The 25,208-nt window shown below is 40.4% G+C and overlaps 1 protein-coding gene and 1 non-coding gene across 2 annotated transcripts in view; both read left to right on the forward strand.

Moving 5' to 3' along the window:
* Window positions 1-25,208, forward strand: part of CARMIL1 (capping protein regulator and myosin 1 linker 1) — a 308,343-nt gene that overhangs the window by 150,869 nt on the left and 132,266 nt on the right. Inside the window, exons 6-9 of the mRNA XM_052648705.1 lie at window positions 3,829-3,926; window positions 4,262-4,332; window positions 4,562-4,635; window positions 20,477-20,552. Of these exons, the coding sequence (XP_052504665.1) occupies window positions 3,829-3,926; window positions 4,262-4,332; window positions 4,562-4,635; window positions 20,477-20,552 (319 nt within the window). The remainder of the gene's footprint in view (window positions 1-3,828; window positions 3,927-4,261; window positions 4,333-4,561; window positions 4,636-20,476; window positions 20,553-25,208) is intronic.
* Window positions 12,571-12,642, forward strand: TRNAG-ACC (transfer RNA glycine (anticodon ACC)). The gene has a single exon. It is a non-coding gene; the product is annotated as a tRNA-Gly (tRNA).

Raw genomic sequence — 25,208 nt, forward strand, 5'->3', positions numbered from 1 at the left:
CTTTACCAGCTGAGCCACAAGGGAAACCCAAGAGTGGGTAACCTATCCCTTCTGCAGTGGATCTTCCTGACCCAGGAATTGAACCAGGGTCTCCTGCACTGCAGGCAGGTTCTTTACCAACTGAGCTATCAGGGAAGCCCTAAGCTTGAAAAGATGAGGTTATTATGAAGACAAGTGACAAAACGGGAGTTAATGGGTCAACAATGGAAAGGTGCTTTACAGACTCTGGCAGTTTCTATACTTTTCTAAAGAAGTAGGTACCCCTTTGTGGTGTGGTTTGCATCAATAAAACATGTCCTCTTCTGGAGACAGCTGCATGTTGTATAGGGTGAGCGCTGGAAGTAAATTTTTGATAAACCAATTAATTTAACTGGATAAAAATAATTTTCAGATTTTTTTTCCATGTCAACAATGTAAGTGTGAGGTTTGCATAGAGAGCAGGCATGCTTGTCACTGAGTTCACTGTTTTTGCCACATGAACTGTTTTCTGACTCTTGTGTAAATTAAATGCACATAATCCCTGGTGGCTCAGATGGTAAAGAATTCACCTGCAATACAGGAGACCTGGGTTCGATCCCTGGGTCGGGAAGATCTCTTGGAGAAGGGAATGGCTACCCACTGCAGTATTCTTGCCTGAGAATTCCACTGGACAGAGGAGCCTGGTGGGCTATAGTCCATGGGGTCGAGAAGAGTCGGACACGACTGAGCGACTGAGAACACACAGTGTAAATGTAGTTGCTTCAACTGCATAGTGCCACCTATTAGTAAGTGGTAGGATGTATTCCGTGGATGGAGGAGCCTGGTGGGCTGCTGTCCATGGGGTCACACAGAGTCGGATACGACTGAAGCGACTTTGCATGCATGCATGCATTGGAGAAGGAAATGGCAACCCACTCCAGTATTCTTGCCTGGAGAATCCCAGGGACAGAGGAGCCTGGTGGGCTGTCATCGATGGGGTCGCACAGAGTCGGACATGACTGAAGCGACTTAGCAGCAGCTGCAGGATGTATTAATACATATCCGTTTGCTAGGATTTTGGTTGACATGTTATGACATTTGTTGTGATAGCAATTTCATGTCTGTCTTTCTGTCTTACATGCATGCCATGTGTGTGTGTGAGTGTGTGTGTGTGTGTGTGTGAGTGCCTTGTGCATATACAGAAGGCTCTGCTGTTACTTTGCTGCAGGCATAACTCATGTGGGATAGATTTTTCCTTTTCTCATTTTCTGTGCCTCATGTTCAATACAAAAGAAACAGTTGCTGCCTTTTGGATGTTTAGTTCTTATGAGTTTATCTCTTGTGTAAATAAATACACTTGTTTCATGAGACTCTTCTGGTCCCTGATACCTAATTTTTTTTTTTTTTTCTGAAAAAAAGAAAAATGAGAACTGTTACAGAAGGAGAGCTACTTGGAAAAGCTCAGACAGATACTTTGGAAGGGTGGTTTTGCAGGTGAGGGAAAATGCCAGGTGCAGCTTCCTCAGGCAGGAAGCCTTTCGCATGGACGTCTACACCAGCTGCTTCCCTCACCCTCCAGGTGATTTCTTCTGCCCCCAAGGGTGACTCTCTAGTGCTGTTTTGGGAATAAAATTAGACTCTGGTTTCTGAACCAGATTAGTTTGTTTGCCACTATAATCCTAGGCTGCCATCTTCCTATTTCTAATCCTTCTAGCTTCCTGCCTTTTTTCAGTTTTTGACTAGCTGAATTTCATCTTGTGTGTCATTGAAACAACATGCTCTACAGTTCAGCCAAAATAAAGCAAGATTTTAGAAGAGAAATGTGATCTCAGATAAAGCCAGACATAAATCTAGTTTAGTGTGTCCACGGTTTACTTAATTCATCTGTGTAAATGCTTCTGCTTCCAACTGCTCCACTCCATCTTTGCATAAAAGCTGGCTTTGCTTTCTTGTAGCCAGAAAATAGCAGAATGATGGTCCTGAACCAGGGTGAACCATTCCAAATTGCCAGATTCTGTCATGTCACTTTCATTAGGAACATCTTCTTAAACCCACAGTTGCACCCAAATCGAGAACTTTCAGAATGGTGGGGGTTAATTACAGGTGTGTTCAGGTGATATAGCGAAAAATTATGCTGCATTTAGGGGATATCATAATTTACACAAGAATTTGAAGGAGTAACTGGCATTTGACTACAGTTGGTTATATCTGCACATGCTTCAGTCATAAAGAAGTAGGAGTATTTTTCAATGCTAGCAGAATGCTTGTACTTAAATGTTTGGATAGGTATTTGAGGTTTTCTCTAGGAGTAGAACAGCCCAACTAGGCAACTTGTCAGACTCCAGCACATTTTATCTGGACTATTCATTCAATCAGAAAATGGAAGTGACTGGGAACATTTTTCTCTACAAGGTGATTGGAATTCATAAGGGTGAGAATTATACACATAGCCAGTATGCTTTTGACTCATTAAAGATTAAAATAATGTTCAACTAGCTTAAAAAAAAGATTAAAATAATGTTTAGTATGACTTAGTACGTCTATTTCACCCACTTTGCATCCAGGGCCTGTCGTGGTCCTGGGTGATTCCGACCTGCCAACAGCCTTCCTCACCTCTTCCCTCCTGCCAACTTTACCCTTGATGGACACATCCTCGACCTGTCAGCTCCTGGCACGGCTTCTCCTGGGGTGACATCATCATTTCGTCATCTCTCTTGAACTACAGTCTCTAGTCTTTCACTTTCTCTTCCTTGGTACCCGTACTTGGACTTTTGGGGGGGCCTCCTGGCCGTGGATCCCTTGACTTTTGCCCTCTTTCCACCGCCTTTCTACCTCCCTTCCTTTCCTATCCACCAAGCCCCATGGTGTCCATCACTTCAGTGGGGCCCTGTCAATATCCTCCACTCCTTCTGTCCCCACTGTGTTCCTGGCTCGCCTGCCTGGAAAGCCTGCCTCGCTGCAGCAAGCAGACTGCCTTGCCTCCACCCACATTTGGGCAGCCGGGAGGTATAGGAGAAGATCCCACAGCTGTTCAGCTTGCTGCCACCAGCATTTCGGGACCTTCACTCTCCCTGGGCTCTTAACAGTCTCAGGAGGTTCTTTTTCATTTCTCACGTTATTTACTCTCTTTATTTCCACAGTTTGCCCCAGGCTTCTCCCTGACCCCTGTAGATGTTTGTTTCCAGTACTGTCTTCATCTGACACTCCTTGTGTAGTCTCTATGTGGCTTCTCTCCTCGTTGCCCGGAGAATGAAACCCCCACCCCTTCATTTGACCTCTGAGGTATCCCTGTGACCTGGTTCCCACTTAGCTCCCAGACTTCTCTGTCCCCTGCTCACTGTTGCACCTTATTTGCTAACTGATTTGAACTGCGTTCAGTCTCTGGTGAGCACAAGCTCCCTGGGATTGTAGTCCAGAGGAAGAGAGAGCAAACAAAACAGCTCTTCCAGGGTGCAGTGCTCAGGTTCTTGCTGAATGTTTGTACTATTGAAGGACAGAAGAGGAGACTCGTACTTTAGTTCCTTGAAAATTAGTAATTTATATTTAATATATACATAATCTCATAAATTATTATTAGATAACATTAAGTGGAACATACCAGTTTTTAACTACTCTAATAAAATTAATGTTATGAAAGAACTAAATAACATGGAGACTATTTGCATTGTTAGATACCTTTAACTTCTTACTAAGTTTCTATAGTTCTCCAGCTCCCTAGTCTCAAAAAAGATGGAATTATATTTACCAAAATGAAAATGATACCCATTCTTTGTTTAAAAAAAAAAGATGCATCACAAAATAAATTTTTGAGTGCAATTCAGAAAACTTGAGTTTTGAAATATGTTGTTGTTGTCATTGTTGCCCTTACAGAAGAATCATGAAAAAAGTCTTCATGGAGCCATCTGAGCGACTGGCCAGCCTCCAAGCTCTGTGGGACAGCCAGACTGTGACTGAGCAGGGCCCCTGTGGTGAGCGTGCCTTTTAAAACCAAAAAATAAATGGTTGGATGGATGCCCTTTTGCCAGGAAGCTAAGTCTATTCCGAGTGTGCTACCGTAAAGGTACAATTACTTTTAAGGTGTAATTAGCACTGCACAGACTAGATTGGTGGACAAACGTCCTATATTTAAGCTGTATTGCATCCTGCTATGTACTTACTATAAAACACGGGGGAGAATCTTTGCTGTTTTCCCCAAACGGAAAGAATAATCAGCATTGTTAACATCGGCCATATTTAAGCTTTTAAATTTTACCTTAAAAATCATTTGGTCGAAAACCTGTCACACTTCTGTTGTCTGACTCAGGTGGATTTTCTCAGATGTATGCCTGTGTTTGTGACTGGCTTGGATTTTCATACAGGGAAGAAGTACAATGGGTAAGTGTATCTGTATGCATGCATACACACGTACTGTCTCACACACACCTGGAGAATATTCCAGTATTTGGCTTATTTCTCCTCCCCCCCATTCATTGCTTGCTTAAAAATCTTCCTTCTTCGGATTACATAAAAATCTGCCTGTGTCATTGTCTGAGTGTCTTTGTGTCTCTCTTGCATCTCTGATCGTTTGCGGGGACTATTTACATAACGAAATTGTTTCAAATAGGATGTGGATACAATTTATCTGACACAAGACACCAGGGAATTGAATTTACAAGACTTCAGTCATCTTGACCACAGGTAAGCTACTTATTTTTTCTTTCCTTTTTTCACTCCTGATTTTGCTTTCAGGGCTGACCTTGTTTGTCAATAGTTACCCGTGTTCATTATCTCCAGAGAATCCTTTCCTAAGGGGAACCAGGAGAAGCTAAGAATCTCTGACTTTTGCTTTTTCCTGTTTTCCTATGTGTTCATCACTATAAAGAGTTTGGAATGGGGGTGCATGAGTGTACCTCAACTTATAAACTGTGGAAACAGTTTAATCCTTGGGTTCTCATGCCAGCCCACAAGTCTATTTAATCTACCCTGTATATAAATTCTAGTACTATTTTGCCTAATTACCATTTAGAACATTTTTCTATGAGGGAACTTTGTGCTGAAATCCTAACAAATGACTTTTAGTTGACAATTTCTTTCTGTAACCAGGATGGCTAGGGTTTATATGTATATATTGGTGGAAATCAATTTTCCAGTATCTGCCTTAATCATAAGGTAGATATCAACTGATATCTGTAATAAAACCATGAAATGTGTTACAAGTTATTTGAGAGACTTTAGGTTTTAGGACGTTAACTTTAATATCTTTAGGGCTGTGGCTTGTGCGATCAGACCTCAGAGAAGAACCCCAGAGAAGTTACCCCTTCTCTCTGCAAGGGCAGACTCTGCAAAGTGACTTTGCTCCCTGACAAAGCTGAGAATCTGAGAATTGTAAACTCCCCCACCCCTCCCCAGACCTTATCTGGTCATTTATCCCAACCTATCTCAATCTTTTCAACCCTAGAGATGGTGCTACCTATTTTGTGTGCGTGTGTGTGTGTGTGTGTGTGTGCTAGTCGCTCAGTTGTGTCGACTCTTTACGACCCTGTGGACTGTAGCCCACCAGACTCCTCTGTCTATGGGATTCTCTAGGCAAGAATGCTGGAGTGGGTTGCCATGGGCAGATACGATAGCCCCATTGCAAGGAATCCCAGCTAAAGAAACCTTTTCTCTCTGGAATGGAGAGAGAAATTTGAGACTCCATCTGTATTTTTTATGCCAGTGGTCCCAACCTTTTTGGCACCAGGGACCAGTTTTGTGGAAGACACCAGTTTAGCTTCTGCTATATGGCCCTGTTCCTAACAGGCCACAGACCACTCCATGGCTCAGGAGTTGGAGACCCCTGTTTTATGCCATTTGGACAATTGGAATTATAAAGAGGATGATTGCGTCTTCTTACTGCTAGCATCTCACCCCCAAAATACCAATGCAAATTATTTTGCCACTTACCTGGCAGGAAATCCGGAGTTGTAGCAGGGTCCCAACTGAATTGAGCAAAGAAGTATACTGGGTGGATATGACTTGTCTCTGCACATCCTGGGGCTATGGAGGACAGTGAAGCAGGCTCAGTTGTAGCTGTAGATAGGGCTGAAATGCCTGAAGCCCCCACTTCTCAAGCTTGGATATGACTGGTTTTTGTGGAATAGGCAGTTTTCTCCTGCCTAGAGCCATCCTCCCTCTTCTTACATTTGCAGGAATGTCATACTCCCCATTTAGGCAAGGTGTTTTCTGTGTAGCTTATGAAAATGTGAACTGAGAAACAAAAAGGGAAGATATTTTACTTTGTATTTTTTCAATAAAAACAGAATAGAGCATATAGAATAAGATTAAAATAGGTAGGCCTCCAGTATCCAGTCTCCAGTCCCAGGATCTCTTTTGCACTTTTGTTTATGTGAGTTTTATCTTTTGGTACTTCTCATATTGGAAATTGAAACTAAAATAAAAAGGTTAAGTCCTTTAAAAATAACATGTTAGCATATAATAAGTTTATGTTAAACCTATTTTTATAAAAAAATGGGTTATAAAAGTAACTTGTCTGCTAACATAGATACCATTTTTAAAAAAAATAACTATATTCCATAACAAAAGTCAGTCAGCAAGAAAGGTGGCATCAGTTTACCTTTTTGGCTGATGATTTTGACTTCTGATTTAATAGAAGGCAGCTGGATTCTCATATCTGCTGCTGCATTCAGTCTGTTAGGAAATGTGTTTTGACTGAAGAATTAGGAAGAAAGTCCAAACATATGCAGATGTGCAGTAAGGATGGAGTATTTTTAATCACCGTTTCACATGATTACTTGATGTTCTCTTTTCATACTTTACCACAGTTCAGCAAGTGTTGGAATCTGAAACCATTATCAGTGAACTTCACTCGTTTAGAAACTGTTGGTTTACTGAGTTATGCATTGCATGCAGATATTTCACTGTTGTAAAATAGTGGGGAGAAACAAAGGCATTTTAAAACTATCACCACTGATCTTAATAAAAAAATCTTTAAGAATGGCAAACATTGTCATGCTCATAGTGGCAGATAAAAGTTTCCTGAAATTCAAATTTTTGCTTTAAAGATATAATTTTACTATTGGAAAAAAGTGCTATCAGGTGATTTCCTTGCCATGACTGGCTAACTTCTTAAGTTTTAGAGAAAATATCCGCTAACTCCTAAGTCTGAATAACCATACTTTGTCATTTTTTCCATGGTGTTCCATGAGAAAAGAGAACTAATTTTGTGAGTAAAACTGAGTGTAAAGAAAATACTTTACATTGAGACAGTTATCACTTTGGTATATAGAGGAAGCAGGTTGTGTTGACTTCTGTTTTGTTGCACAGAGTATTTAAAAGGCATGTACTCAGGGGCTGAGATTTAATAAAAAGAGTACTTTTTACTTTTTCATCAAGGACATTTTTGTAAATATTTATTTATTTGGATGCACCAGGTCTTAGTTGTGGTACGTGGGATCTTTAGTTGTGGCACGTGGGATCTTTAGTTGTGGCATGTGGGATCTGGTTCCCTGACCAGGGATCGAACCTGAGCCCCAGCATTGGGAGTGTGGTGTCTTAGCCACTGGACCACTAGAGACGTCCCTTGTCAAGGACATTCTTAAATGATATTAACCTCCATTTGTGTGGCAGTGAAGCATATGGTGACAGCTAGCACAGCTTGGTGCTACTGCCTTGGTTTCTGCTAAGGCACCAGCAGCTTTCGCCACCATTGCTTTTGCACCATCCATGCAATGTCAACATGTTGGAGTGGACACATTTGTTTTAGTATTAGTATGAAGGTTTCTTTGAACTTGTGAACCTCTGAGTGAGTCATGAGGTTCCTGGGGTCCATGGACCATATTTGGAGAACATCCAGTCTGTAGGAATAAAAACATGTAGGGCAGCCTGAGGTGTTTCTTCAGCTTTCATTTATTATATCCTTCATGATTTTTGCACTGTTAATAGATTATGCACAGTATTAGTGCTAAACTTTCCAGTTAATCACCTGTGCTTAATTTGGTGATTAAACTACATCTAACTGCTGTGCAGTGTGTGCTTGGTCATGTCCGACTCTCTGTGACCCCAAGGACTGTAGCCTGCCAGGCTCCTCTGTCCATGGAATTTGCCAGGCAAGAATACTGGAGTGGGGTGCCATTTCTTTCTCCAGAAACTGTATGTGGAGAAGCTACCAAATACAGTTACTTGAGATATGTAGAGTACTATCTAAATCAAGAATCTTTGTCAAAACTTAGAATTTTCCAATGAGTAGATTTTTCCTAATTCCTTAGCTGGAGAATTTTTATTTCACCACTAAATACTGCATTAATGGGATGAATCTATAGAACTTCCCAGGTGGTACAGTGGTAAAGAATCTTCCTACCAGTGCAGGAGGCGCAAGAGATGTGGGTTCCATCCCTTGGTTAGGAAGATCCCCTGCAGAAGGAAATGGCAAACCACTCCAGTATTCTTGCCTGAAGAATTCCTTGGACAGAGGCACCTGGTGGGCTATATAGTCCGGGGGGCTGCAAGGAGTCAGACATGACTGAGCACAAGTCATCATCTATTTCTCTAACTTGCTTAAGGGCTTGAAGAACTTTTTTTTTGTTCCCGAGACTCTGAATTAGAAATTGGAAACATTTTCTAGAGAGGGCCAGATAGTAAATGTTTTAGGCTTTTTGAGGCAAACAGTCATTATTGCAATTATGCATCACAGCTGATGTAGATTGAAACAGTTCTAGACACTGTAACTGAATGAGCGTGACTGTGTTTCAAGAAAACTTTCTTTGCAAAAATACATGTTGTGGGGAGGTGGGAGGGGGATTCATGTTTGGGAATGCATGTATACCCGTGGTGGATTCATGTCAATGTATGGCAAAACCAATACAGTATTGTAAAGTAAAATAAAGTAAAAAAAAAAAAAAACAGCAAAAAAAAAAAAACATGTTGTGGACTGTAGCTTGCTGACTCCTGCTATAGATCAGTGGCTTCTGATGTGGGATGTATATAACCAAAGGAAATGCAAGATGAGCTGCAAAAAACATTATTGTTGGCTCCTTTTAAAGTTTCTTATCTTAGTTTTATAACATACATAATCACAATTGTATATTTAGTATATAAGAATAGAATCTTAAAAATTTAGAGTTCTCAAAGCTTTTTAACCACAGCGAGCTTGTTTAATAAAAATGGAGACCACTGCTCAAGACATCTTCTCTCCTGCTAATGCCTAAGTACTTGACTCTTTTCAGAGTTCTGTCTTAATCACTCTGATCTTTCAAGTTTATGCCCTCTTCTTGAGGATTTGATTTTTCCCCATAGTTCTTACTGTTAAAATTAGATCCAGCTTCTGTATAAGAGGCTACTCCCAGTCCTGTTAGATGGCCTGTATTAACAGTATTTTTCTAACCAAGTTGCGACAGATTATGTTGCATGAACATTTCTCTATATTAGAATGAACATGCTTACTCATGAAGGAACAGTCTGTACTTAAAGGGCACAGTAGTTTGGAAGAATTCATAATGGCAGAATTTGAGTGTGATATGGGTCATTTGAGAGGTTTTACAACAAGTCATGTTGGTGCTTTTCTCATTTGGGTATGAGTTAGGGAGAAGAGAATGGAGGAATTAGAGGTGCAAGAGGAAAGATTACATGGGTTGCATGTTCTGGAGTTTTTTAGAAAATACAGGCAGTAGTTACCAAATGTATCAATAAATTTTCCACTGTGGCAGTCAGCTCCCATGTGTCTCTATTTGATCATAATTCAGATACAAATAAGCAGTTTTGTTTATAGTTTACATTTATTTAAATGAGATTCTGCATGCTTTTATACATAGCTCTCCCTGAACCTGATCATTTCAGCTGACTTCCTTCTGGAAAGCCGTACACCTTTCATATAGTCAGTCTGAATGTTCTCCTGATTATCCATCACTCAGAGTTTTATTTTCTCATCCTGTTCTTTCTCCCCATTGCATTTGGTCATCAGAGGTAGAAACATCCATTCTTAATGGTCCTTGAAATCATTAGTGCTCCCACAATGGAAGTTTCATGAGGGCTGGGCTTTCTCTGTCTTGTTCACACCATATGACTTAATGCTCTGAAATCAAACCAGTGGCTCAGGGAGGTTTTTCAAGGGAAACTGAACTGCTCTTGGGGAGTAGATCAGAGTCCTGGGAGGCTGAAGGGATTAATTTTTTAAAAGTCCATTGGATTGCTCAAATACCTTCTTTCCCATACTCAAGTTGATCATTAAACATGGCATTCTTCAGCCAGTTTTGCTCTATGTTACCTACTCCAATCCAGGGCTGAATCCTGTCTGGATTCCTATAAAATTCTGTATGTTTCTTTCAGTTCACCCACCCAGGTCACTGTCTTTTTGCACTCAGGAGTTTGTAGCTTCCTTTTTCTAGGACCAGCTCAGATCCAAAGTGGAAGGTCTGGTGGTTGTGTGTGGTACTGATGTTAATGCTGCAGATCTGGTAACAGGGAAACCAAACATGGTATTGGCAGCTTTATCATCTGGAACACAGGATGGAGGAAACAGTAATCCCTATGTGACCCCATCACCACTCATAGGAGATGGATTTGGAAGAAGGTGTGGGTCTAGGGACGGGGCGGTGCCCTTGTCATTATTCTCATCACAGAGACCTTATTGATGTCCTCACCTGGGAGCTGCTCTTCTTCAGACATATGCCCAGTGTTTTGATACATGTTATATCACATGACTTATAGAGCCTCATGAACCAAGAAGAAGCATATGTATCATATTGAGGCTTCCTACGAGTTAGCATACTGTCCATTCTTTTCACTGTAGACCAACCTCTCTGTTCCTGTGTGTTCTCCTACCTTACCAGACCCTTTAGGGTCTGCCCAGGAGCTTCGAGGTAGATTTACAAGCAACTTGAATGCTATAGTTGATTAGTGAATTAATTGATTCTAACTAAGGAACTATCAGAACTAAATGTGAACTTAATTTTAAGGGAAGAAACCAATGTAGAACTTCTTATACACCTAAACACACACGTGTGTATATGTATGTGTGTACATTTCTGGGAAGGACAGTGAAATTTTGAAAGGGCTTGAAGGAATTTCCCATTTTAAAAGTATTCCTGTGTGTTATAATATATGAAATTTTAAAAAAAGTCACAAAAGAAACAAGACTTTACTGGCCATATCATGGGTAGAATTTGATCTAGAGCATTAAGATATCTAAAGAAAGAAAGTCTCAGTTTGATGTAAGCTGGTCAGTCGTGGAGATTCGCTGATAGCTCAGTTGATAAAGAATCTGCCTGCAATGCAGGAGACCCTGGTTTGATTCCTGGGCCAGGAAGATTTGCTGGAGAACGGATGGGCTTACCCCTATTCTTGTGCTTCCTTTGTGGCTCAGCTGGTAAAGAATCCGCCTGCAATGTGGGATACCTGGCTTCAATCTCTGGGTTGGGAAGGTCCCCTGGAGAAGGGAATGGCTACCCACTCCATTATTCTGGCCTGGAGAATCCCATGGTCTTTATAGTCCATGGGGTCGCAAAGACTCAGACATGACTGAGTGATGGTTAGTCATGGAAGCCTTTACAGGAAAAAGTCATGAAGTCACTTTTGGCAGTTTCCATCCAAGCATTGCCCAGGAGAAAATGGCGCTAAGCCAAGAGACTTTCAGTATATTGACTCCTTCGTGGATAAACCTATTCCTATTTTAAGATGAATTCCTCAGCTATTTAAATCTAATACCATTAAAATTTGGATTTATCTAAAAAAAAAAAATGTAGGACTAAAGACCCTATTGTTGCTGAATAAGCATTCAAGTGTGAGGATGACAGCGATCATGCCGGATCCAGCCAGTTCGTCTCTGGAGAAGAATAGGAATTAGAAAGTGCCTGGAAAAATGTCTATTCAGTTATTATTCATAGCTTCCCAAATTTTATTTAAGCACATTCTTAAAATTTGTTCTAGGTTAGGTTATCAATGGGCTAAAAAGACGCATAGATTGAAGAAGGCTTTGTTATACATTTCTCATGGGTGCTCTCAACGGTCTGTGAGCTGACATGTTAAAAATGTAATTACACTGTAATTTGGAGCGGCAGGGAATGATGAGGGTAGAGGTAGTGGTGCTGAGGACAAGAGAATATATAGCTTTAACCACATCGATTTTTCTTGTTCCCTGAAGATTTTGCAGAGGAGCTAATCTTATCCATCCTCTAAAGACTCAGCGACATGCATCACTGAGCCTAAACTTGGCTCATGAGAACCCAGCCAGCAGTTCATCCCTTTCAGACTCATGTTTTTGTGTTGTCATATTTTATACTCATCAAGGTGACATTCACGCGCCTGAGACTTTCACGGAAGAGTTTGGATTAATGTTTCGCAAGGTTGTCCTAAGGCACTGGTTTAATTCTTTCCTAATCTAAGCTCCTTGTCTTTATTCCTGCTCTCGTTTAAAAAAGGAAGAAATGCTTTTTGGAGTGTGAAATCAGGTGTGAAGAGCCTTAGCCTCTGTTTTCCATTCTTAAATTTCTATAAATCTGTAAAACAGTGGTCTCCAGCCTGGGTCAGATGGACTGTGTGGTGAACACAGCTGATATATAGAGGAGCGTGGAGAAAGTAGTAGAACATATTTTATGCTTATTTTGTTCTCTGTTTTGTGTGTGTGCATGTATTATTAAGACTTCCCTGGTGGCTCAGAGGGTAAAGCGTCTGCCTACCATGTAGGAGACCTGGGTTCGATCCCTGGGTAGGGAAGATCCTCTGGAGAAGGAATTTATTATTATTTTTTTACTGAGCCCTCTAGTTGGCTCAGTGGATAAAGAACCGCTTGCAATGCAGGAGACACAGCAGATGCAGGTTCAGTCTCTGGATGGAAAGATCCCGTGGAGGAGGAAATGGCAACCCACTCCAGTATTCTTGCCTAGAGAATCCCATGGACAGAAAACTATGACAGGTTACAGTTCATAGAGTCACAAAGAGTCAGACATAACTGAAGTGACTAAGCACACACACACGCACTAATATATTAGTACAGTTGTGCATGTATATAATTTATAGATAAACACAGATTTGGGGGAGATGTGTGCTCAAAATACTGAGTTGGCCAAAAAGTTTATTTTGGTTTTTCTTACAGAAAAACCCAAAAAAGTTTTTGGTCAACCTGATACTTTCCAGTTAGGAGTGAATGGTCAGGAAATTTAGAGGCTACTCGTTTAGGCCTCTGGCATTGTCCTCATCTATAAGGTGTTTCACACTGGGATGTCCTTATCATTTAATAATCTATAGGAAATATTTCTATATAAATTAGAGTATCAGGCAGGATTGGTGTTCCATGACACGTACAATTTTTTAAAACTCTCTAACTCCCAGTTTCCAACTAGATATAAAGGAGAAGAGTCTAAATTATCCCCAGAAAGACTATCAAATGAATATATCAGGAAAATATGGCTGTAGTTCTGAGTTTTACTAGCCTTTCTGGAAGAGAGCTTTTATCACTGTGTGCACGCAGCAAGCAGGAGAATGGCCAGACTCTGCATTCTTGCATGAAATACCTCCTGCAAGCTTTTAAACATTTGTAAGATTTCCTGGGGGGAGCTCTTCCATTCTGCGGTGCATGGATACACTACAGATGATCACGATGTTGTTCACTGGATTTTTACTCTCTATCTTTGTGCTTTTCTCACATCTATTTTGGGGCTTGCTGGACATCTTTCAAATTTGTTCGTTGATGCTCTCCTGGACTTTTCACACTATTTAAAAGTCACAGTGTTTTCACAGTTTCAACGAGGAGAGGTAGGCAGCAGGAAGAAAGACTAAGGAGGGAAATCTGGCCCCAAAATAATAACTGAAAAATTAAATTCTTACTAAGTCATATAGATCAGAAAGATTAGAAATTCTAATTCAATAGATTATCTAGAATCGAGAATCGCAGAGAAACTTAGCAAGTGATTTAGACTCTGAATTGCTTGCCAGCTTCTTTGTTTTTGCATTTTAACTTCTTTTAGTAGCCCTCAAATATGAGTTTATTTTTGATGTCCAGAGGAGCAAGAACACAGTCTTTTTGAGACATCATCTGAGAATATGTCTTAAGGATCGGCTTTCAAGTTAGGAGCTAAGTGGTTGTCCAAATGTGATGAAAGGGGTTTGGAATTTTTGATCTGGAAACCCCTGGATATAACCACCCTGGATTCCCCTGTAGAGTAGATTGAACACTCTTGACAGTATGGAAAGTAGCTGACTTATTAGTGAGATGATAGCACAATGGTTAAGATAATCAGGTCATAGGTCACACCGCCTTGAATCCTGTCTCTTTCCAGACTAAACTTTGTGACCAGCTCTCTAACCTCTCTGTGCCTTGGGAGAGGAGGATAGGCGTTATTAATGACAACACCTCCCTCCTGGGATTATTGTGAAGGCTACATGGATTAATGTATGTACATGCTAGTACATAAAAATGTTTAAATGAATGCTTGCTATTTTTATTTCCTAAAAGACTTGCCCTGTTTTTAAGTAAGCAACTCTATAAAGTGACTAGTTTTCTTAACTTACAGGAAATCTTTTAGAGTTGCAAAACCTTTTGTTCAGAGACTGTTTTCTGGTCTTTTCTGTGTTGCTTCTGTTTTGTTAGTTGTATGCTGGTATTTTCTTCTAGAAAGATATAAGTGAAAAACTTGGTTCTTTTGAGTTTTAAGGGAAAGTTTGGATAATTTGAGGTGTCAACTGCAATGAGAAGTAAGAACCCCAACTTTTATTACTAACCCCCGCTAATGGCTGGGTTGACAATACCACCACACCAACTCTATATGTAGTATATTTACATCAGGAAAAAGTTAGCGTGTAGGAGCTGTCTTGTCTCCATTCAGCAGAGTATTAAGAAACAGTTCAGCAACATGACCCCAAAGGATATTCACACTGGATCTTGCTTTTCAGTGGTTGCAGTCTTAAAATGTTTTTGCTCCCACTTTAAGAAGGGTCACATGAGATAATACATGAAAACACTGTTGCCATGTTGCCAGTACTCATCAGAGGCTTCCCTCAACTGCTATAACTCTTTAAGGCTAACTTCAGATCAAAGCCACATGGTAATGAAGAGTCTCTTAGAAGGTCGAAGCAAAACTTCAGTTCAGTTCAGTCGCTCAGTCGTGTCTGACTCTTTGTGACTCCATGAGTCGCAGCACGCCAGGCCTCCCTGTCCATCACCAACTCCCGGAGTTTACTCAAACTCATGTCCATCAAGTCGGTGATGCCATCCAGCCATCTCATCCTTGGTCGTCCCCTTCTCCTCCTGCCTCCAATCCCTCCCAGAGTCTTTTCCAATGAGTCAACTCTTCGCATGAGGTGGCCAAAGTACTGGAGTTTCAGCTTTAGCATCACATGCTGCTGCTGCTGCTGCTGCTGCTGCTAAGTTGCTTCAGTCGTGTCTGACTCTGTGCGACCCCATAGATGGCAGCCCACCAGGCGCCCCTGTCCCTGGGATTCTCCAGGCAAGAATATTGGAGTGGGTTGCCATTTCCTTCTCCAATGCATGAAAGTGAAAAGTGAAAGTGAAGTCTTAGTGGGATACAAAATAAAAGGCACGAACTGATGGTAAAAAGCTGTTAATCGCATCCCCCCATGAGAAAATCAGTCAAGAAGACCAGCCGAGGTGTGTGGAAAACTTTCTACGTTATGTAATATAATCAGTACATTATAAAATATAATCATTATGTAGTAATAAACACTACTTAATGAAAACATAGGAAAGGATTGGTCCTGAGCAACACAGACGCTGTCAGGGAAATCCAGGGAGTTCTTTGCAGTAAGTGATGTCAGTACAACATGTGAACGCAAATTGAGTCTTTATCCAAGATTTGCCTCGGTGCTCACTTGTAACTGTGCTCTAAGAAGGCCATCCTGGAAAGTGAACTCTCAGAAATGAAATTAGTTACATCACATCTTGTGTATTTTCTGTTTAAGTGGGACCTAATCAGAGGGTGAGGGAGACAGGCACAGGGTGAGTGGGCTGGCAGCTGTCACACAATTACCTTGTCTAACCTGGTGTCACACGGCGACACTCGTGGACATCTCCATCTGTGTTGTTTCCAGTGTTTGACAATTATGAACATAGCTGTTATGAACAATCATATATGATTTTTATATAAATAAAAGTTTTTATTTCTCTTGGGTGAATACCGAGGATTGAGATTGCTGAACCATGGTATGTCTTATTTTTGTCGTTCAGTCACTAAGTCATGTGCGACTCTTTGTGACCCCATGGACATGTGGTTCTGTGGTAAAGAATCTGTGTGCCCATGCAGGAGATGCGGGTTCATTCCCTGGGTCTGGAAGATCCCCTGGAGAAGGAAATGGCAACCCACTCCAGTATTCTTGCCTGAGAAATCCCATGGATACAGGAGCCTGTTGCGCTACAGTCTATGGGGTCGCAAAAGAGTTGGACATGACTTAGTGACTAAACAACAGTGGTAAAAGTATACATAAAACTTCATAATAAGATGTCGTCAAACTGTTGCCCGCCTTGAGCATGCCATTTGCTTTCCCAATAGCAGTGTATGAGGTTTCGTTTGCTCTGCACCCTGGTTAGCACTTAACATTGTCACTTTTTTTAAAAAAAGCAGTTCAGTAGGTTTCCAGTGGTATCTTATTTTGGCTTTAAATTGCATTTCTCCAATGGCTAATAATTTTGAGCATCTTTTATGTGCTTATTTACCCTCAGTGTATCTTGCTTGATGAACTATCTGTTTCAATCTTTCTGCTCATTTAAAACACTTGAGTTGTTGGTTCTCGTTATGGACTTCTGAGAGTTCTTTATACATTTTGAGCACCAAGTCCTTTGTCAGAAATGAGATTTGCAAATATTTTCTCCCAGAGTATGGTCATCTTACCTTTCTTTTAATAGCATCTATTACAGAGTAAAAGGTTTTGATTTTGATAAAGTCCAGTTGATTTATTTTTTTCTTTTATGGATCATGCTTTTGGTGTCAGATCTAAAAACTCTTTGATTAAGCCATTCTTTGCTCTGTTGACCATCTCTTCTGGGATGGTAATGTGTTTCTCATCTAGAAGGCTCACACACTTCCTATAAGGATCTTTCCTGACTGAAGTCTTCTCATAATTGTGTCTCTTATTTGCACCGTAGTGCTGCATATTCACTGTATAGCAGAGGGGTTATTTCACTCTATTATGGTTGCTTTTATTTTTTGCTAAGCTGTTCTAGGTGGTGAGTGTCACAAGGGGAGGGACCATCTTGCTGTGTTCATTGTTGCCTCAGTCCAGTGATTGATGCACAGTGGGTGGCACTCATTGAACAAATGAACGGGGTTGCTGGGCATTTTCAGGCTTTTGTGCCTTTGTACGTTGTTGTTGTTATTGTTTAGGCACTCAGTCCTGTCCGACTCTTGCGACCTCATGGACTGTAGCTCCCCCAGGCTCCTCTGTCCATGGGATTTTCCAGGCAACAATACTGGAGTGGGTTGCCATTTTCTTCTCCTGGGCATCTTCCTGACCCAGGGATCGAATCTGTGTCTCCTGCATTGGCAGGTGGAGGATTCTTTATTGCTGAGCCACCTGGGAAGCCCGCCTTTGCACATCCTGTTTCCTAATTACTTACAATACTCTATTTCCCTTTCCCTGACTGGTTGGCCTCTCCCTATCTCTCAAACCTTGCAGACCCTTCCCCATTTGCTCCAGGCTGAAGTACTCATGTCCTCCGATGATCTTAGGGCACTTGGAATATGCTCGCTTTTTCCATGGGGCTGCAGATAGCTGAGGTCTTTGCACCACTGGAAGACAAAAAGTTGCCCATATTCATCACTTAACCCTCAGAGCCTAATATCCCTACCCAGGACTTAGTAGTACTCAATAAATGTTTGTTGAATGAAATATGATGTATATTTGTCTTTTTCTAATTTATTTTTGACATTAAAAAGCCTAGGCATTCAGATAATTTAGAGAAACATTGTGGGCAGACCATGCCAACATGCATGAGTCCCATCATTTTTGTGGACAGTTTTTGCTATAACAAAGTTTTATATCATCTGTGGGACATAGTTTTATAATTCCTTTAGGTTATGAATATGGATCATTATAGACAAATTTGAAAATATAGTACAAAATTTGTGTTTGAAAAAATTCATATCATCTTTAATGCTACCACCCAGGCAAGGTGTCTGCATAAGATTTTGCTCTATTTTTCTTCTGAGGGGAAAAAAACATGTCTATATTTGTGAGCATTTATGTCTATTATTTTATATGTCATTTTTACCAATTATGCTCATTGACTCTGATCACACAAATATGCACCTGGAATGCTGTGTATTTTTAAAATTGAATCTTGTACTCCAAGCATTTCTGGTATCATTAAGAATTGGATTTGACTTTGAGTGTACCAGAATACTTTCAAGGTTTTTACACGTCATATGTAGGCTGACGCTGTCCTACCCTCTGCATTAAGCCTGATCCTGCTAATGATGTGCCCTTCAACTCCTGAAAATGAATTCATTATGACAAAAGCCAACTGTACTTCAGATCTCGTCAGGTGGCATAATACACAATAAAGAGGTCCTGAAGCATAGTCTCTACTTGACATTAAATCCACAAAAGGAGATGCAGTGAGAATGATTTGCTATCATTCCTGAGTGATGAAGTAAGGGAGAGGACTCGGATAACATGGGCTTTGAGGGCCCTGTATTATAAGGTGGAATTCACTCTGAGAGAAGCTACAACTGTCATTAGACATCAGGGAGAAATGCTGAGACTTGTTCTGAGCAATTGGTTGGTGGAGTGAGATGGGAGAGTGGAGACCCTAAAACAACTATGGCAAGGATAGTTGTTCTTGTTTTTTAATTTGAAACTTGTTTTTCTTTTTTTTTTTTTTAATGTAAAACTTAGCAAGCTTAATAAAGAGGCTTTTTGCTGGAAAAGATGGCATATAGTTCCTTGGCATTGTTTTTTTTTTTTTTTTTAACCACCTGTGGATGCTCATGTCACCTTTTAAAGCAAATCTGATGAAACTACACACATGGGCTTTAAAAGCTGGGTTTTGACTGTAGGGGTGTCCAAAGGGACCTGCAGTTTCACTGTAGGTCTCTTAGCATCTGTTTCTTCACCTGTAAAATGCAAACAATAAAACCTTCTAAGGTTGTTTTGAGATTTAAATGAGTTGGTCTATGTAAAATGCCTAGCATGGGGCCTGGTACCTTGAAGCTTGAAAAAATAGTGATTTTTCAGCTCTCTTTCCACCTTCTGCCTTTCATTTCTGTTTCAGTAAAAATTTGTGCATTTGCTACTTGTCATGCCCTGAAGATAAAATTGATATGGCTTCCCTGTAGCCAAAAATCTAAAGAAGACAGGGATGTGGCTTTCAAAGAACTTACAACCTGGAGTGATAAGGAATAGATGTTTAAACATCAAACTATACTATAAGGCAGAATAAAATAAATGCTAAACAGAGGTGTAAATAATGTGCTGGTTGTGGTGACCTGGGGAACTTATAGAGGAGAGGATTATGATATAGGCCTTGAAGGATACATGGATTTTCATAGCTGAACACAGCAGGAAAAGATAATTCTGATTGTGAAACTGCATGATATGTTTGAGTAGTGAATTGTCTGCTTTTTGGCTTGAGCATGAGTGAGCGGCATGTTGTGTAGAGGTCAGGCTGGAATGATAGTGTGGTGGCTGATCTCTGATGTGAATAGCTTCACTCCATGGCTGAAGAACTTGTATGAAGCGTAAGACAAAAAAGCAAAAACCCAAGCAACAAAAAAACACTTGGGCTATCTCATGTGTATAATCAGTACTAAGAACTGCAAGAAAAATACCAACTGGTTGTAGGATGCTTGCTAATAAGCATTGGGTATCCCATCCGATGTGGCTTATAATAAGACTGGTACTGTCCTTGCTTGCCATATAAACTCCTCTAGCCAGAGAGCATATGATATACTTGATGAAGAATTTATGAAGGAGCAATGTAAAGAAATAAGAGTTGTTAGTATGGAATTGGGAGAAGGCAATGACAACCCACTCCGATATTCTTGCTTGGAAAATCCCATGGACAGAGGAGCCTGGTGGGCTGCAGTCCATGGGGTCGCTAAGAGTCAGACATGATTGAGCAACTTCACTTTCCCTTTTCACTTTCATGCATTGGAGAAGGAAATGGCAACCCACTCCTGCATTCTTGCCTGGAGAATCTTAGGGATGGGGGAGCCTGGTGGGCTGCCATCTATGGGGTCGCACAGAGTTGGACACGACTGAAGCAACTTAGCAGCAGTGTGAAATTAGACATAAGATATCTCTTAGAGCAAGGACGGCCTCTAAGCAAATGCTGCTACCAACGTCTTTTCCTTTGGAAATAGAAATCAGAGTCCATAGAGGTAATTCATCTTCAACTTTAAGGAGTTCTGTTTACATCATTCTGAAGATCTGTCCTAAAGTATGTAATTGTTGTTTAGGGGTTGAACTAGGTTTAGCTGAATGTTTGTTTGTAAATAATAGAAATTAACAAGTGAACTTGGATGTCATGGATTAAAAATCAGACATCAATATGGCTATTGTAAGAGATGTTCATATATTTTGTTATTTCCGCTTCTAGGGACTTAATACCTATCATTGCTGCTCTGGAATACAATCAGTGGTTCACTAAACTGTCCTCTAAGGATCTAAAACTGGTAAGTAACTGAAGATGTTGCTTAGCTTTGCTGAATTTCAAAAACTTGAAAATTATAAAAAACAAAAAACAGACACATACTTGTTTTGCAACCATACTGGTGAGCTGAATACATGTTATTTCTTAGGGAGATATTTTCCTATAAATGATCTGCAGAACATTTTACAAAGTTTGTAATGGGAGATGCTTCAGAAAAGTACTTCCTCATGTTTTCAGCTGCTTCAGGCAATTTTAGATGATGAACAGAAAGGCACATTTAGTGGAGCCTTCTGTATACCCTCATTCCACCGGCAAAAACTATTAAAGTTACATTTGCACAGCTGCAAATAGCAGATTTTATGTTCCTATCTTGCATTCCATCTCCACAAAGCTTCCCTTCCTGAGAATTTAGGAAAACATTACCAAGGTAGAGTTGGTCTGGAGTTTTGATAGTTAACATTAATTTTCTAGATGAGGTTTTGGACAGATTTATATGTAAGCAAAATAAAATCAAAGTGAAATCTGTTAGTTTTTATAAGACATGGGGGAGCCAAAGTTTTGGTCTGTTTTATTAGTAGAAATAAGATGCTCTGTTGGTGTTTTTGTTTTTTTTTTTTTTTGTCTCCACAATTTCAAAGCAGCCATTTGGACAGAAGCTTATCCATGAGTTAGGTTTCTGCTGCTTCGTTTGAGCACAGGAGATAATTTAGATGTTTTAATGGAGACTCTTAACATTCAAGCCTCCAACTTTCAGAGGTCATAGAAACTGGGGGGTGAAGATTTTCTGAGTGATGGACATCTAGGTTGCTTCCATGTTCTAGCTGTTGTAAATAGTGCTGCAGTGAACATTTGGGTACATGTATCATTTTCAGGGTGGCATATGCCCAGCAGTGGGATTGCTGGGTCCGATGGCAGTTTTATTCCTAATTTTTAAAGGAATCTCCATAGTGTTCTGCATAGTGACTGTATCAATTTACATTCCCACCAACAATGCAAGAGGGTTCCCCTTTCTCCACGTCCTCTCTAGCATTTGTTTTTTGTAGATTTTTTGATAATGGCCATTGTGACTGGGGTGAGGTGTTAGTTCACTGTAGTTTTGAAGGAATGGAGATGCAGACGTAAAGGTTTCATAGATATAGTGGGGGTGGGTGGAAAGAGAGGAGGGGATGAGTTGAGAAAGTAGAATTGACATAGATATGTTACCATGTGTAAAATAGATAGCTAGTGTGAAGCTGCCTTTTAACACAGGGAGCTCAGCCTGGGGCTCTGTGATGACCTAGAGGGGTGAGTTGGGGGTAGTGGTGGTGGGAGGGAGTCTCAGGAGAGAGGGGAGATATTTATGGCAGAATGTGAAGAGGAGCTAAAAAGCCTCTTGATGAAAGTGAAAGAGGAGAGTGAAAAAGTTGGCTTAAAGCTCAACATTCAGAAAACGAAGATCATGGCATCTGGTCCTATCACTTCATGGGAAATAGATGGGGAAACAGTGGAAACAGTGTCAGACTTTATTTTTTTGGGCTCCAAAATCACTGCAGATGGTAACTGCAGCCATGAAATTAAAAGACGCTTACTCCTTGGAAGAAAAGTTAGGAGCAACCTAGATAGTATATTCAAAGGCAGAGACAGTACTTTGCCGACTAAGGTCCGTCTAGTCAAGGCTATGGTTTTTCCAGTGGTCATGTATGGATGTGAGAGTTGGACCGTGAAGAAAGCTGAATGCCGAAGAATTGATGCTTTTGAACTGTGGTGTTGGAGAAGACTCTTGAGAGTCCCTTGGACTGCAAGGAGATCCAACCAGTCCATTCTGAAGGAGATCAGCCTTGGGATTTCTTTGGAAGGAATGATGCTAAAGCTGAAGCTCCAGTACTTTGGCCACCTCATGCGAAGAGTTGACTCATTGGAAAAGACTCTGATGCTGGGAGGGATTGGGGCAGGAGGAGAAGGGGACGATCGAGGATGAGATGGCTGGATGGCATCACGGACTCGATGGACGTGAGTCTGAGTGAACTCCGGGACTTGGTGATGTACAGGGAGGCCTGGCGTGCTGCGATTCATGGGGTCGCAAAGAGTTGGACACGACCGAGCGACTGAACTGAACTAACTGATTTGCATTGTTTTATGGCAGAAACCAACACAACATTGTAAAGTAATTATCTTCCAATTAAAAAGTCTGAAAAAAATTTAAAAACTTTCCAAGTGAAGAGATAGCATTTGGATTGAGAACTGGATCTGTTGAAAGTGGAAGGTTGAGATTTGCTGGTGGCCAGCCTGCTGACCTTGCCTGGGGTGTGAGTGGCTTAAGGCATTATAGATATAAATGCCTTAATAGATATAAACTTGGGTGGAACTCATTTGGGGATCATTAAGAGCCAATGTGGTTGACAGTAAGAATGTGGGCTTAGAAACAGAAATCTGGGTTTCAGATTCGGACTCTTACTACAGGGCTGTGTGACCTTAGATACATTGCTTGATCTTCCAGGGCCTCTATTTCCTATATCCCTGTTATTGTGAGCTAATTGGAACTCATGTCTTATTCATCTCCATTCAGTGCTTATCAAAGTACGTGGCTCACAGTAGCTACTCAGTAAAAGCTGGTTTAATCAATAGATGTCAAATGACTTTTGTTGAATGAATGAATGGACACAGCAATGTAACTCATTTGCAGGTTATTGAGATGAGTAAATTATATATATATATATAATTATAAATTTTATAAATATATAAAAATTATTATTATATATATAAATTTTATATATATATAGTGGCAGTGCTCAGTTGTGTCTGATTCTGTGACTCCATGGACTATAGCCAGCCAGGCTTCTCTGTCCATGGGATTTTTCAGGCAAGAGTACTGGAGTGGGTTGCCATTTCCTCCTTCAGGGAAACTTCCTGGGATTGAACCCGTATTTCTTGCTTCTGCATTGGCAGGCAGATTCTTTACCTCTGCCACCTGGGAAGCCCAAATAATTTATATGGAAGTTCTAACACAATGTCTAACCTACTACAGGCATTTCACAACTGTCAGCTGTTATTGTCATCCTCACAATCAGATTAGCAAAGAGGCTGAGAAGTGAACAAATGGGGGAGCATGAATTATGGAAACTGTATCAGCTAAACAGGGGGGTGTCCGAGATCAGTGATGATGGAAGTACGGATGGTGACCCCCAGGGAGTGAGTGAGCAGACAGCCGTGATGGGAGACCTGGGGACAGAAGCCTCTCATTTGCTGTTTGCAGGGATGGGGACCGTTTGCAGGGCTGAGCCAACAGAGATTGCAGATGTGCGAGGGGAGCCATTCGAGGAATGAGAAGTAGATTAGCCCAGGGATTGTGGGATCAGAGAGAACAATGCTTTGCTACCAAGTCAGTTTTCCTGGCTCATTCAGACATTCACCTAAGCCTATGATTTTCAAAATGGGGCACAAGAGAGCTCTGAGGAAGTTGTGGACATCCCTCTTTTGGAAATTATCTGAAATCACTAGTATCAGGCCACTGGAGCTGCTGTTCTATCGTTACTCCTCCCAGGCAGCATTTCTTTTTTAAATGCCTTAGGTGTTTAGGAAAGAAAACACACACGTAATTATTTCGGTCTTGGCCAGACAAAGCATGTAAATGCTTGTGTGCCTTTTTGGATGCCCTGGGATGGTGGGAAGTGGAAGACAGGATTTGAGGATTATTGCTTTCTCTGCTTTTCTAATAACAGATTTAAACACAAAAATGTGTATATTTTTAATGCTTAGTGTTTAAAAATGAGAAATACTCTTTGGGATATCTTTCTGCAAGTTTTCAAAGAGATTAGCAGTTTTTCCATGTTTGTTACCCAAAGTTAAAAAGAAATGATACTTTGCCTTTGATGGCTATTGCAAAATGTAATCTCGAAACATTTTCTAATAGTTGGTTTATTTGAGGCACAGGAAAGCATTACACCTTCTTCAGCTATTTTAAAACACAAAGTGTAGAAAGAAGGGACTTCTCAAGTTATATGAATTCTCTGGGTTATTAAAATTGCTTCTTGCACAGCAGAAGTCTCCTGTGCTTACTGTCCCACAGGAAAAATGCGACTTATATGCTTTATGCTGATCTTATGAAGTCTGTTAGCAGTCACTATTCCAAATTTAAGTAGAAGGATGGAGGGTTTTTTGTTTGTTTGTTTGTTTTTGAAGATATGCCAAATACGCAATTAGGGCCAAGGTTCTGGACTCATAAAATCGCAGTAGAATTGGGATTTTGCTCAACTCTCTTTTTATCATTTAGGCAAGTCAGTGAGCATCATTAGGTCTTTTAAAATCTTTTAAAAATTATGTGCTTGGACCAGATATGGCATGTGGTTCCTTTCATTTTCAAACTTCCATATTTGTTTTATTTTGAACGAGTTCATTTGTTATTTTATAGTGATTTCTCTAGTTTTCATGCTATACATTTGATTTTAAAATAAATATAAGCTCCTAGAGAGTTATCATATTAACTTGTTAAAAAAAAAACCTTTTCCTTAAATCTGTAAACAAAGTGCTGAACGTGCAATAGGCATTTGGGGAAGACTACTGTAATGGTGTCATTTTCTTGATGTCCAAGTTTGTGTGTGTATCTCTTTAAAACATCCATCCATGTATATTCTTTGGTGTAGCAAATAACACTTTTCATGTAGTTGGCTTTAATAAAAGGTAGAAAATTAATGTAATCATG

This window comes from Budorcas taxicolor, chromosome 11, assembly GCF_023091745.1.
Source record: "Budorcas taxicolor isolate Tak-1 chromosome 11, Takin1.1, whole genome shotgun sequence".
Taxonomy (NCBI): Eukaryota; Metazoa; Chordata; class Mammalia; order Artiodactyla; family Bovidae; genus Budorcas; species Budorcas taxicolor.